Source organism: Chiloscyllium plagiosum, unplaced genomic scaffold (assembly GCF_037043375.1).
Source record: "Chiloscyllium plagiosum isolate Xiang-an unplaced genomic scaffold, Cpla_swu_hap1 HiC_scaffold_11, whole genome shotgun sequence".
Lineage (NCBI taxonomy): Eukaryota > Metazoa > Chordata > Chondrichthyes > Orectolobiformes > Hemiscylliidae > Chiloscyllium > Chiloscyllium plagiosum.
Window position 1 is genome coordinate 54,962,573 of NW_028270149.1, and position 15,527 is coordinate 54,978,099.

Genomic DNA, 15,527 nt, shown 5'->3' on the forward strand with positions numbered 1-15,527 from the left:
ACAAGTACCACGAAACATAAAGTTGCATTGGTGTAGTGAGAACATTGCAGATAAATTGTTAAATGCTGAGAAAACTCACTTTTGTGGATTAAGATGTATAACAACAGAGCTCTATTTAAATTGGTCTGTTTACATGAACAGAAGAATAATATTTAGAATCAGAGAATTAAAAACTTTTCATTTCCTAAGGCTATCGTGCCTCACTACAGACAACATCTTAAAGATTGGACGTTTTTGAATTCACTCAAGAAAATGCCTGAGATCTCAAATTCTAACAACTTCACTTCACTGGTTTGTAAGGAATTTTAGCTTTCCTATAATTTATTCAAGCTGATTATTTCCGACCTGTTCACATTTCCTTCCCAGAGTAGTTGGAAGGAAAGAATTAATGCGTTCTTCAAATTGACTTGTTTAGTGAGCTAGCACACTGCAACTAGTCAAATCCCATATCATTGCAAAAGTGAGAAAACCACAAACAATTATGTGACAGAGGCTGCAGATGTGATGGTGTTTTCAAAGATATTATGGAGTTCTGTTACACCATGTGACAGTCTATACTGGGAAGTGCTGTCTTTTGTAGTGCAGTACAGTACCCTTTACTATAAAGCTCCAAACAACATCATATCTGTAACTAATTATATCTGCAATTATAAAAGATTGAATCCAAAGAGGTGTAAAGTTGCAACATTTATTACAGAAATTACACTTTTACAAGTCGGTTCTTTTAATTCATGGACATCCAGCTCCCTACGAATGAGAACGGAGGTACAATGTCCATCTTCAGTTTTCTCTTTACATTAAGAGGTAATCTCACTGTTAGCACCATTTACACAAAGGCTGATTCCTCTTTTCAAAATGACCATGATATTGTGTTTAAACAGCAACTGGCAGCATCACTGGGGAAACTGTACGGCAAAAATAATGGAAATGAACAAAGATTGAATAACAATATTCATCATCTTTGGATGCTGCCAGTTTTACTCTGTGTGGATTACCCACATCCTGGGGTTGATCTCTATTCCCAGCCAGTAATCTCTCTCCCTACCCGAGATCAACACCACTCCATTAGAGACATCAAAAACAACAGGCATAAAAAAACAAAATGTGTTTTAAAAGGGGTAGCAAGAATGAGATTTCTCTTTTGAAATGGTACAAAACAATTGCTGAGTTTGTGGGGTACAGTTGCTCACCCATTATTCCTGTAATGTCATTACAATTCCCCTAAATGAACTGTAATCACTTATTTAAGTCTCTGCTCCAGGCCAGTACACTCGGGTTAAACAGCGGCAAGTAAAATTAAATGTGTGCATGGTGATTGTTGATCAGCATTAGTCATTTATTAATGAAATCTAGAGATCACTCTTACACCAACAAAAGCTTGAAGAGCATTCGAGAAATATTCCCATATACTTAGATTAAAATGTGATTCGCTGGTCTGGCTGATTTTTTTTTTAAACCTACAAACTACCACGCAAGATAAATAGATTACACAATCAAAACAATACCTCACAGGGCAGTAAAAACAGCACGCGAAAGGCAGATGGGGCATATGTTTGCAAACGCAGACTGCTGCAGCTTTCACTCATCCCAGCAGCAAGTCATTCAATGCTAAAGGTCTGCACCCTAACCTGCCTCTTTTTATACGCAATAAAGCAGAAGCACAAGGTGCTTAGAAAGAGATCTAAAACTTTACATCTGGCTTCACAGTTCATCAAACTGAATGAAAATGTGTGTGAAAATTACTAATAATTTATTAATTGTGTCTATTAATACACATTCAGAGTTAGCTTTCAATGACCGAGTTCTATGTTCATATGCTCTTTATTTATATCATTTGACTCCAGAACTGTATCATGTTGTAACAGGCAGAGATATTCACAGTAAGCAACTAAGACCACTGGCACATCACAGATAATGCTGCCAAGACATCTCAGTCAGTACTTGTGGAAGCAAAAGGCTGCGTGGGCCTCAGATCCAGCTTTTATGTTGCTGCAGAAACTGAAATACTGCTGGAATTGCAGCAGTGAAAAACACGAGCGCCAGTCTCCTTAACCACAGTTAACATCACTGTGCTGATCACATTCAGTGGTGGAAAGAGAATGCTGCTTTATCAAAAACCTCCCACAAGCCTGAATAAAAGAGGGATTGTTTACAGTGAATCAAATCGAATAACCAGTTCGATCTGTTTCAGTAGAGACTGGAGGCAGGACGAAAAGAAAACCTGTTTTGCAACATTGCTGTATACCCCGGAGAATAGAAGGCCCTTTTCTTTTGACATTTGTATCTACTCAACAATTTCATGGGGTGCACAGAGCTGAAACATGGGAAAAGCAACCATATCTTTGTCAGCAATATTTATGCATCTTGGCTAAATACCACCAAATTAATAAAGCACACATTAAAATAGGATAACTGTTAAAATTGGACAAAATGTCAAGACTTCCCACTGTATGAATTGCTCACATTAAATGAAAAATACAATGACACAACCTAGAAAGTCAATCTTCTGTTCTTTGAAGAATTCACCACCAATAATTAACACCAACCTCAGTGTTGCTTTTCCTTAGCCTTAAGGTCATTCACAAGCCAATGAAGATTTAAATGCCCTTAAACATTATTTTGGCTGCAAGTAATGGACTGCCTGCTTTTTTTCTGCCCTGTGTTAACATAATCAAGAAGAAAAAATTATGACAAAAATGACAGGCCTAGCTTAAATTACATAAATGCAGTCAGTACTTAACATCAAAAGGAAAGCTGGTGTGAACAGTTCCACAGTCTTTTGAGGGCGGGCGGGCGGGCTCTCTCTTTCTCTCTGAATTGGCATCCACAGGTGCCATCTCACAGCAGGTACTGTCAGAATTCAGCAATGCTGAATAACGGGATGGAGGCAGAGCCAGGGCTCTGATGTGAAGCTGGCCTTTAAGTACCTTTCACATCATCAAGTGTCTTCTGCGGTGCAGTGCAAGATGGTCTGAGCGGGAAAAACTCCGGTCACAGTCCGTGCATTTGAAAGGCTTAACGCCCGTGTGCTTGCGAAAATGCCTCGTCAGCTCGTCAGAACGTGCAAACTTCCATGTACAGCCTTCCCAAGTGCATCTGTAGGGTTTCTCTCCTAGAAAAGCAGAATAAAATGTTAAATGCTGCAAAATTTTCACAAATAGTACTCCAAGATTATACAGTACCTTTCACTCATTTCACAGGAACAGAGAAATTGTTCTTATAAAAAGGACAAAGAAAATGTATGTCTAATGGTGTTGTTAAAATTGATCGGTACCAATTACCTATTCTATTTCCTTTTGTATGTAATCAATGTTTATACATTTTATACAAAATCTTACTACTGAATGCATTTATCATCTGTACAACTAGAAGCCTTCCAGTAAAGTCTTTACACGAGTCTCAGCTTTCTCATGGACTCTGCAGTATAAGTGCATGTAGGTCACAATTTTCCAAGATATATCAGTGCCAGTCACTGTAATGTTGGATTATTTTTCTTTAGATTGGAGTACTTTTCGTTCACTTTCTTAAGGAATTATAAAAGGCAAAAGGTATAGATTTCACAAAGTTCAAACAAAAAGAAATTGATAGTTTTGGATTGACATTTATTGCAGGTCTTGTTTTGTATTCTTTAAAAATGACAATGAAGAGGATTGAAAGAAAAGACATATACCCAAGTGCAAACTTGTTGATTCAGTGGTCAATTTAGTTCTACTTTTTGATATTTAGTGTCCTACATAAAAGTAAATGTGTCTTTTTAATTACAGATCACACTTCATTCCAGAATTCATTAAATACTATTATACAAAGCTTAATGTTAAATGCTTCCTTGCTAAAATTGTATTGGATTTACCCACTCAGCTGACCGGGAATTAAGTAAGTGTGTGTTGTGTCACAAAACCTAGGACGGTTGAGGCTCAAGCACATGGAACAATGATGGAAAAATCAGCTTAGCATTAGATTTTTGTAGAGCAGGAAAGATTCCCTGAGTGGTTAAAATAATGGAGGGGACCAGCAAAGGAATTCTTACTCTTATTTTCGTCAGTAAAGGAATGGGTGCGGTATAATTGACTAAAGCAGGAAACCTGAATTCTGCAGAACCAATTGAACTTAGTGTCATGTTCAAACAGACCCCATTTTGACTGTTGCAAAAGGCTTTAACCTACTTGTGAGAGTTAGAAATTAGTAGACTGGATGTAAATGCGATAGTGGTGTAAATAAGGTTTGATTAATGTCATGATCTGAAGTTTTCAATCCCCTGCTTTTCAAACTTGGAGAGGAAATTAAACTGTTAAAAAGAACACAATCTGCTTAGCTGGGAGTGGGTGGGTGGTATGAGGGACATGAACTGGCTTGGAAGTGGTGAAACACTTCAACTGCAAAGGAACAATAATGCAAGAATAAAGGAATGCAAACTTGACACACACATTTGAATATCAGCAATTTAATAAAGTATCAAGAGTTAGGTTTTTATTTTAATTTTGTGATCTCCTTTAGGAATGGAATTAAAGAATAAAAAATCAATAGCAGTCTACAGCATAAATCTGTTCAAAGGAGATCACAGAATGATTAATTGGGCTGCACAACTTTAAAAGTGGAAATCTTTTCAATTACTTAATCATGAAGGAAAACCTTATTACTGAAAGGATTGAATGCAGAAACTAAGGCCCCAGGTCTATTGGTGAATACTGTACTTGCTATTCTAAATAAGACAGGAGTGCAGTAAACAGCAACTTTACTCAGTCAGTCAAGGAACAACATGACTCAATTATAGAGTTGTGGCTGTTTTAAAAAGCACTGAATAGGAACCCTGCTTTAACGAGATGATCTAATGTCCCTCATGATTTTCACCCTTCCCACAGAAAAATCAACAAAACCAAATTAGGAACAAACTGCGTAGGTGGAACCTGGCTTACTATTATGCAAATCTCAGTACCTTTCACTGGCATATCAATGCTGCTTTGTGAAAATATGCAAACTATTCCACATAACCGAGCACCTTTGCATAGTCTGGGCATAACAAAAGAATTTGAATTTCAGCTTTTCCTGCTGTTCTCAGACCTGCACAGGAGACATTATAAAAATGTTCTACTATCTAAACTCTTCACTGCTTCATGACAGATTTATTCAGGTTTTGCTTCAAAATTAAACATCACTAACAAACTTTATCAGCTTCTTATAAGGAGTTCAAGCTGGTCTAACATACATTTATGGGAACAAAACTGAACTCATACAATGATCATCTAGGAGAAAGTGAGGACTGCAGAGGCTGGAGATCAGAGCTGAAAAATGTGTTGCTGGAAAAGCGCAGCAGGTCAGGCAGCATCCAAGGAACAGGAGAATCGACGTTTCGGGCATGAGCCCTTCTTCAGGAATCCTGAAGAAGGGCTTATGCCCAAAACGTCGATTCTCCTGCTCCTTGGATGCTGCCTGACCTGCTGTGCTTTTCCAGCAACACATTTTTCAGCTCATACGATGATCATCAAATGAATCTGACATGAATGGGTTGCAGGAAAGAGAGGTACCAGCAAACCCCTCATGGTGATTAAGTACTTTACTAGTTCAGTTTCATTTCTGTAAAATATATTCCCAATGAATTGTCTAAACACAGCTTTTTTTAAAAAAAAGTAGTTTCATCTAGATTAATTTTAAATGACCAGCTTAAACAATCAAACTGCTTGATCTGACTCAGATTACTACCTACCACAAACCCCAACTGCCAGCTCTGCACCTTAGTAAGATCTTAAACAAATAAAGGCTTTTATAAAGAATGTGTACTGTCACCATACTCCAAAACCAATCTACAATCATTGTCTGTCAGTTTTATCGGACTGACGTTCACTTGATCCATTTAATATCCAGAAATTATTTTTACTGGAACAGTGTTTTACAGCATAATGTGACTGACAAGGTCATGGCTGTTCACTTGATGGCTGGGTGGATGTAAGAAGAGTGTGGTGTAGCATTGAGACACAGGGACCAGAAGATTCTGGGTATGTCTTTGAGTCTGTTGATCTCTGTCAGGGTAATGGTAAGGATTGCGGTTTGCTTCGATGACTTCAGATTAATTTAGGCAGTGGGGAAAAGTAATATGAAATTCGTAGGATTCTGACTTTTTTTTGGAAAGAATCCTGCTGGAACTGAACATTTGCTCATCAGTTGCGAACGTAACCAAACCTAGCTGTGAAAACCCATTTAATCAGGGTTTAAATATATTTATTTCAGTCTCTGCCAGAGTTGAAATAATTTGCAGCTTTTTAGTACCAGTGATAAATATATCTGGACAGTGATAGTGCCCCTATCTTTGGGTCAGGGGACCTGGATTCAAGTCCCACCTGTCCCAGAGGTGTGTAATAACATCTCTGAACAAATTGATTAGACAATTTTGTTTTAAAAAAACCCTCTATCCCAACCAGATTCCATAATGGAGAATGAGCAAGACACTTGTTAGATTGCCCAGTTAACTGGCAACCATAGATCTCAATCCATCTCCAGGGCCATTATGCGCTGGCCAACTGAAGATGGGAGGAGTTGATGCAAGGATGGAAAAGGAGAGAGCTGGCTACTCCCTTGTGGATGAGGGGATTTGTCCAGTTCATATCAAGGACAATTCCCTAAGATCAATCCCATATATTGTGCTTCCCAAGGGTCTTGGGGTGCAGCTACCTGTTTCTTTGCAGTTTGCATCACACATTTATAGGGTGGTTAAAAAGGCCTTTGGCATGCTTGCCTTCATTACTCAGTCCTTTGAGTATAGAAGTGAGGTTGTACAGGACATTCTTCTGGAATACTGGGTCCAGTTCTGGTCACCCAGTTATTGGAAGGATATTATCAAGCTGGAGAGGGTTCAGAAGAAATTTACCAGGATGTTGCCGGGTATGGAAGGTTTGATGTATAAAGAAAGGCTGGATAGGCTGGGACTTTTTCACTGGAGTGCAGGAGGTTGACAGCCGATCTGATACAAGTTTATAAAATGAGAGGTACAGATAGAGTTAATGGTAGTTGTCTTTTCCCTAGGATGGAAGATTTCAAGGCGAGGGAGCACTTTTCTATGGTGAAAGGAGAGAGATTTAAAAAAGACCCGAGGCATATTCTTGAGACAGAGGGTGGTTCGCATGTGGAATGAACTTCCTGAGGAAGTGGTGGACGTGGGCACAGTTACAACATTTAAAAACATTTAGATAGATAGATGAATAGGAAAGGTTTGGAGGGATATGAGCCAGAAGCAGGCAGCGGTGTTTTTGTTTTCTCTTCACAGAAAGAGCAGGAGCAGCAGGGGGAAGTGACGAAGACCAGAGGGGCAGCCAGGAAGGAAAGCAGTGAGTATAAATACTCACCCTTCGACGCCAATGGTCATTTTGAGTGCGAGCAGCAGCAGAGTGTAAAGGAACCCAGAAGGCTACAGCTAAGGTGAGACAGTTTGTTTTAAAATTACTTACCTGTAGCGGGCAGTGGTGTTTTTTTTTCTCTTCAGAGAGAGAGCGGGAGCAGCAGGGGGAAGTGACGAAGACCAGAGGGGCAGCCGGGTAGGTTTTTTCCCGATGAAAGCGCGCAGAAGAACCCAAGGCACTACAGAGGTAGTGCCTCCCACCCGCCCTCCTCCTCTAACCTAATAATAAGACTCGTTGTGATAAGTAGGTAAGTGCTGCATTTTGCTTGTTCTATTCTTTAGACCCAGTTTTTTTTAAAAAAGTTACTTTTAGAGGGATGGCAGTGAAGGCAGTGCAATGTTCCTCTTGCAACATGTTTGAGGTGAGGGATGCCATCGCCCTCCCTGCTGATTACACTTCCAGGAAGTGCATCCATCTCCAGCTCCTCCAAGACCGTGTTAGGGAACTGGAGCTGGAGTTGGATGAACTTAGGATCTTTCAGGAGGCAGAGGGGGTCATAGATCGGAGCTTTAGGGATGTAGTAACTCCAAAGATTGCAGACAGATGGGTGACAGGGAGGAAGCAGCCAGTGCAGGGACCCCCTGGGCCGTTCCCCTCAAGAACAAGTATACCGTTTTGGATACTTGTGGGGGGGGGGAACGACTTACCAGGGGTAAGTAATGGGGCTTAAGCCTCTGGCACAGAGCCTGTCCCCGTTGTTCAGAAGGGAAGGGTGGAGAAGAGCAGAGCAATAGTAATTGGGGACTTGATAGTTCGGGGCACAGATAGGCGGTTTTGTGGGGGAGAGAGAGACTCACGTTTGGTATGTTGCATCCCAGGTGCAAGGGTACGTGATGTCTCTGATCGTGTTTTCCGGGTCCTTAAGGGGGAGGGGGAGCAGCCCGAAGTCGTGGTCCACATTGGCACCAATGAAATAGGTAGGAGGAGGGCTGAGGATGTTAGACAGGCTTTCAGGGAGCTAGGTTGGAAGCTCAAAGTTAGAACGAACAGAGTTGTTGTCTCTGGTTTGTTACCCGTGCCACGTGATAGAGAGTCGAGGAATAGGGAGAGAGAACAGTTAAATGCGTGGCTACAGGGATGGTGCAGGAGGGAGGGATTCCGGTATTTGGATAACTGGGGTTCTTTCTGGGGAAGGTGGGACCTCTATAAACAGGATGGTCTACACCTGACCTGAGGGGCACCAGTATCCTTGGTGGGAGGTTTGCTAGTGCTCTTGGTGGGGGGGGGGGGGGTTTAAACTAACTCTGCAGGAGCATGGGGAACCTAGACTGTAGCTTTAGGGTGCAGGACCTGGAGTGTAGGGAGGTTAGGAACATGGCATCAATCTCAAAGGAGGGTGCCTGTAAACAGAAAAGTGGCTTGAAGTGTGTATACTTCAATGCAAGAAGTATACGAAATAAGGTAGGTGAACTTGCAGCGTGGGTTGGTACCTGGGACTTCGATGTTGTGGCTATTACGGAGACATGGCTAGAACAGGGACAGGATTGGCTGTTGCAGGTTCCAGGGTTTGAATGTTTTAGTAGGGTCAGAGGTGGGGGTAAAAGAGGGGGAGGTGTGGCATTGCTTGTCAAAGATCGTATTACAGCGGTGGAAAGGACGATGGATGAAGACTCGCCATCTGAGGTAGTTTGGGCTGAGGTTAGGAATAGGAAAGGTGAGGTCACCCTGTTAGGAGTTTTTTACAGGCCTCCTAATAGTCCTAGAAATGTAGAAGAAAGGATTGCGAGGATGATTCAGGAGAAGAGTGAAAGTAATAGGGTGGTTGTTATGGGGGACTTTAACTTTCCTGATATTGATTGGGAAAGCTATAGCTCTAGTTCGTTAGATGGGTCGGTGTTTGTCCAATGTGTGCAGGAGGGTTTCCTGACACAATATGTAGATAGGCCAACAAGAGGTGAGGCCATACTGGATTTGGTTCTGGGTAACGAACCAGGCCAGGTGTTAGAATTAGAGGTAGGTGAGCACTTTGGGGACAGTGACCACAATTCGGTGACTTTTACTCTACTGATGGAGAGGGATAAGTGTGCACTGCAGGGCAAGAGTTATAGCTGGGAGCAGGGAAATTATGATGCGGTGAGGCATGACTTAGGGTGCGTGGCTTGGAAAAGTAGGCTTCAAGGCAAGGGCGTAATTGATATGTGGAGCTTGTTCAAGGAGCAACTATTGAGTATCCTTGATAAGTATGTATCTGTCAGGCAGGGAGGAAAGGGTCGTGTGAGGGAGCCGTGGTTTAATAAGGAATTGGAATCCCTTGTTAAATGGAAGAGGGCGGCCTATGTAAAGATGAGGCGTGAAGGTTCAATTGGGGCGATTGAGAGTTATAAGGTAACCAGGAAGGACCTGAAGAGAGAGCTAAGAGCAGCAAGGAGGGGACATGAAAGGTCCTTAGTTGGTAGGATTAGGGAAAACCCTAAGGCTTTCTATAGGTATGTCAGGAATAAAAGAATGACTAGGGTAGGAATAGGTCCAGTCAAGGATAGTAGTGGGAAGTTGCGTGTGGAGGCTGAAGAGATTGGGGAGACACTGAATGAATACTTTTCGTCAGTATTCACTCAGGAACAGGACATTGTTGCCGATGTGGATACTGAGTCACAATTAAGTAGAATGAATGGCTTTGAGGTATGTAGGGAAAAGGTGTTGGAAATTCTGGAAAGGGTGAAAATAGATAAGTCCCCTAGGCCTGATGGCATTTATCCTAGGATTCTCTGGGAAGCAAGGGAGGAGATTGCAGAGCCATTGGCCTTGATTTTTATGTCCTATTTGTCTACAGGAGTAGTGCCAGAAGACTGGAGGCTAGCAAATGTGGTTCCCTTGTTCAAGAAGGGCAGTAGGGATAACCCTAGTAACTATAAGCCGGTGAGTCTCACTTCTGTTGTGGGCAAAGTCTTAGAGAATTGTAAGGGATAGGATTTATGAACATCTGGATGGGAATAATGTGATCAAGGATAGTCAGCATGGTTTTGTGAAGGGCAGGTCGTGCCTCACAAACCTTATTGAATTCTTTGAGAAGGTGACTAAGGAGGTGGACGAGGGGAAAGCGGTAGATGTGGTGTATATGGATTTTAGTAAGGCATTTGATAAGGTTCCCCATGGTAGGCTACTTCAAAAAATACGGAGGTATGGCATTGAGGGTGAGTTGGAGGTTTGGATTAAGATTTGGCTGGCTGGAAGAAGACAGAGGGTAGTAGTCGATGGTAAAGGTTCATCCTGGAGTGCCGTTACTAGCGGTGTTCCGCAAGGATCTGTTTTGGGACCATTGCTGTTTGTCATTTTTATAAATGACCTGGAGGAGGAGCTAGAAGGTTGGGTGAGCAAGTTTGCGGATGATACGAAAGTCGGAGGAGTTGTTGACAGTGAGGAAGGATGTGGCAGGTTACAGCGGGATATAGATAAGCTGCAGAACTGGGCAGAAAGGTGGCAAATGGAGTTCAATGTAGCTAAGTGTGAGGTGATTCACTTTGGTAAGAGTAACAAAAAGATGGGTACTGGGCTAATGGTCGGATACTTGGTAGTGTGGATGAGCAGAGGGATCTTGGTGCCCATGTACACAGATCTTTGAAAGTTGCCACCCAGGTAAATAGTGCGGTGAAGAAGGCATATGGCGTACTGGCTTTTATTGGTAGAGGAATTGAGTTCCCGAGTCCTGAGATCATGTTGCAGTTGTAGAAGACTCTGGTGCGGCTGCATCTGGAGTAGTGTGTGCAGTTTTGGTCGCCATACTATAGGAAGGATGTGGAGGCACTGGAACAGGTGCAGAGGAGGTTTACCAGGATGTTGCCTGGTACGGTAGGAAGATCGTATGAGGAAAGGCTGAGGCACTTGGGGCTGTTTTCATTGGAGAAAAGATGATTTAGGGGTGACTTGATAGAGGTGTACAAGATGATTAGGGGTTTAGATAGGGTTGACCATGAGAACCTTTTTCCACGTATGGAGTCAGCTATTACGAGGGGGCATAGCTTTAAATTAAGGGGTGGTAGGTATAGGACAGATGTTAAGGGTAGGTTCTTTACTCAGCGAGTCGTGAGTTCATGGAATGCCCTGCCAGTAGCAGTGGTGGACTCTCCCTCTTTATGGGCATTTAAGCGGGCATTGGATAGGCATATGGAGGATAGTGGGCTAGTGTAGGTTCGGTGGGCTTGGATCGGCGCAACATCGAGGGCCAAAGGGCCTGTACTGCGCTGTATTCTTCTACGTTCTATGTTCTATAAGCAGGGAGGTGGGACTAGTTTAGTTTGGGAATATATTCGGCATAGACTGGTTGGACTGAAGGGTTTGTTTCTATGCCGTATGACACTATATACCAGCTCTGGATACACTTCCCTACACTGAGCCACTGTCACCACAATACATTTAAACTTGATACAAATCAGTGCACACTTAAATCTCAGAGAAGCCTGTTAAACAAAACATTTACTCTATATGCTCTGAAGAAAACGAAAGCAGGATTTTCTCAATTTGGATTCCAAATATTCCAACAAAGAAAGACAATCAGTAAGTAGCACATAGACGTAATTATCCAGAACAAATTTAACATCCTCTCAGCGACCTTGAACTAATGCAGAATACTAATTTTCTAAATGTAAAGTCTCATATTCGAATAAGTGAACTGACAGCACACCATTAAGTTCACATCAGTTTCAAAAAATCCATTTAATGCTGGCTCTAGGTGCAGTTTTTACTCCTTACTGTCAGCTTTAACTCTTTTGATCTTCTAGCAATATAACATTTCTTGAAATTGGTTAGGAAGGGAGCTCCAGGATGTTGATCACCTGAAAGTGAAGGACTAGTGACTCAGTTACACTGCAGGATGGTATATGGCTTGGAGTGGAACTTGCAGCTGGTACACTTACAGGCATCTGCTACCCATTGTCTGTCTAGGTAGTCGAGGTCTCCTAAGGTTTGGAAGATGCTGTTGAAGGAACCTTGGCAAATTGTTGCCATGTATACTGTATATCATAGACTCTGCAACCACTGTACTTTAGGGTGGTAATGGTAAATGGGGTACTGACACGTCAGACCATTTTGTCCTGGATGGTGTCAATGACTTTGAAAAGTTTTGCAGCTTCACTCATTCAGACAAATGCAAAGTATTCCATTACACTCCCGACTAGTGCTTTTCCGCGACGGACTCCGTGAAGGTGCAGGTTAATCACACCCCACAGAATACCTAATCTCCAACCTGATTTTGGTCCAGATTGCTTTCTGTTCAATGGCAACTCCCTAGGACGTTGACAGTGGGGAATTCAGCAATTGTAATGCCATTGTATGTCAAGGTGAGAATCAGAGTGGATTGTCTCCTATTGGAGATGGTCATTGCCAGGCATTTGTAGAACAAATATTAAACGTTTCAGCCCAATCCTGTATTTTATTCAAGTCTTACTGCATATTGACACAGACTGCTTCAACATCTGAGTCGCTACAAATGCTGCTGAACATTGCACAATCAATAAACATCCCCACTTCTGACTTTTTGATGGGGGGAAGCAGTTGAAGATGGCTTGCCCTAAGATGCTAACCTGAGGAAAGGGCTCTTGTGGTGCAGTACTAGCGTCCCAACTTTGAACCAGAAGGCCCAGGTTCAGATCCCATCTATTCCAGCAGCACAGCAGAAACAAATTGATTAAAAATATCTACCCTGACCAACTCGTTTGCTGATGCTCCGAGACTGAAGTGATTAGTCTCCAACAAACACAACTATCTTCCTTTGTGCTGCTTATGATTCTAACCATGAAGATATTCCCCCTTGATTCTGCATTGACTTTAGTGCTGTTAGGGCTCCTTGTTACTATATCTGGTCAAATGTTGGCTTGATGCCAAGGTCAGCTCTTTTGTCCAAGCTTGTATCTTAATCACAGAGTTGTTGCAGTGCAGACGAAGGCCATTCAATCCATCATGTCTGCACTGGCTCTCTGAATAGACATAATGACTTAAAATGCAACTCTCCTGCCTTTCTTCACAACTCTGAATATTGTGTGAAAAAGTATTTTCTCACATCACATTTGTTTCTTTTGCAAATTCCCTTGTGTTAGTGTACTTTCATTCTCAAGGGGACAGCTATTGCCTGTCTTAGCTGTAATAATTTCTCACTCTCTCCAACCATTCAAGTTCAACAATCCAATGGCACTCCTCAGAGTTCACAGTGAAGCTGAGATTTTTCTGCTGACAACGCACAGCTCTTCTGCATAATTCAAAAGGAACATCTTGAATACTTCACCTAATTTGCATCTTACAGAAAAGAAAATTGGCAAGTGATGGATTCAAACCCAGACACCTGGCAACCCAGACATGAGATTAGATCAAGTTGAAACTTGCAGAAGGAATCGCTTGTTGGTATCTACTGACTGGGGTAAACATCTTCTTCCTACACTGACTGAGGTAGTTGAAGCAACACAGTGATTTCAATCAAAACCAGCTTCTACATGATACTTTCACATGGAAAGAGGTCCAAAATTTGGGACACAATCTCTTAGAAATAGAGGGAGGAGCCTTGATCTTAATTATTTGACTTAATTTTGATTTTATTGTCATGTTTACCCAAGTACAGGGAAAAGGTGCCATCTTAGGTACTTAGTGCCTAAGTACAGAATCTCAAGAATAAGTTAGAAAGAAAGAACAAAGTTAATATTTAAACATTACAGTAATTATAGTATAGCGTAAAACATAAGAAATAATGTTAAAAGTTTCACATTGCAGACTTTTAGTTTTAAGTAGAAAATAAAGAAATAAAGCCAAAAGTTCAAACATTACACAATCTTCCTTAAGTGCTTAGCCACAGTCAGACCGCACTTTGAGGAATTACCCCAAGAATGGAAGTCCATACTGAGGCCAGGCCGAGAGCCACATATCCCTGAAAGACCACCAAGCCAGGCCGAGAGACCCAAGTCGTTAATAGCTGTATCTACATTATCTTTTGCCTGTATCATGACGGTCCAGAGAGACTGGCTGAAAGCAGACGCATCAATACTTTTATTTGAAGACTTGGAGTTTCAATATTTTCTAATCAACCTGTTCAGAGATATTATTACACATCTCGTGAGCAGGTGCAACTTGAACCCAGGCCTTCTATCTCAGAGGTAGGGAAACTGTGACCATGCCAAAACCACCCTAGACTTGCAGGCATATAGAATTTTTCAACGTCGTCAAACATTAGAAGTGCTTTAATGGAAATAAAAGTACTTTAATGGTAGTGTAGTTACTGTGGGAATTTAGGAAACACAGCAAGCAATAAGGTGCACTGCAAAATTTCACAAACAGGAATGTGGTGATTACATAATCTGTTTTTGTGACAATGGTTGAGCAACTAAAACTAGCTATGGCACTGGGTAAAAGAGCAGTGTTCTGTTGTCCACTCCTCCCTATGTAAATGAGGCTAATGTACTGGGATTTCTATGAGCAGACAGATAAGGTGATGCTCCCCCTGAACTGCTGACGAGCACCTTCTGCCCAACCCAGGACCCACTAGTGGAAGCACAATTGAAACACAAGCAGCTTCTTGGTACTGGGCTGCAGGATATAAAGGAAACATTGTGGTGGAGAGTAGCTGAGCATATTGATGTTACCTCCTTCACGCACTAGAGCACCAAATAAAAATAGAAAATGCTGGAAAAATTCAGCAAGTCTAGCAGCATCTGTGGAGAGAGAGAAAGAGTTAATTTTTCAGGACGAAATTCACTATTCTTTGGCACATAATTGCCGTACAGATATATTTAGGCAAGTGCAGATTTGATTAGTCATACAGCATGGAAACAGATCTTTTGACCCAACTAATCCACATCACATTTCTGAACTAAATTAGTCCCACTTGCCTGCGTTTGACTCCTATCCCTCACAGTTCAGTGCAGAGCAATAAGGTCCAATATTTGCACATTATTCTGTCACTGCAAATTACTTTGTGAATGGAAAACTGAAATATTCAAAAAAACACTCCTGAAAATACATTTGAATTTTTTTTAAAAAACTATTATATTACTCAATATATTTTCAATGTCTCCAACAAGACAGATGGCATGTCAATGGAATGAAAGCAGGACATATTGGAAAGGCTCAGCAAGTCAGACAACTTGTGTGGAGGGGAACAGAGTTATCGTTTAATGAACCTCTGTGTGTAATTGAAAGCGGGTGGTGAACTGTGATGAAAGT

At 41.6% G+C, this 15,527-nt stretch overlaps 1 protein-coding gene across 8 annotated transcripts in view; it reads right to left on the bottom strand.

Moving 5' to 3' along the window:
* Window positions 1-674: 674 nt before the first annotated feature.
* The window catches only part of LOC122557205 (Krueppel-like factor 8), a 188,897-nt gene continuing 174,044 nt past the window's right edge, over window positions 675-15,527 (bottom strand). For all 8 annotated transcript variants that reach the window (XM_087992066.1, XM_087992067.1, XM_087992068.1 and 5 more), the window contains one exon: window positions 675-3,112. In XM_087992066.1, coding sequence (XP_087848192.1) covers window positions 2,931-3,112 — 182 coding nt within the window. In that variant the 3' untranslated portion in view covers window positions 675-2,930. The remainder of the gene's footprint in view (window positions 3,113-15,527) is intronic.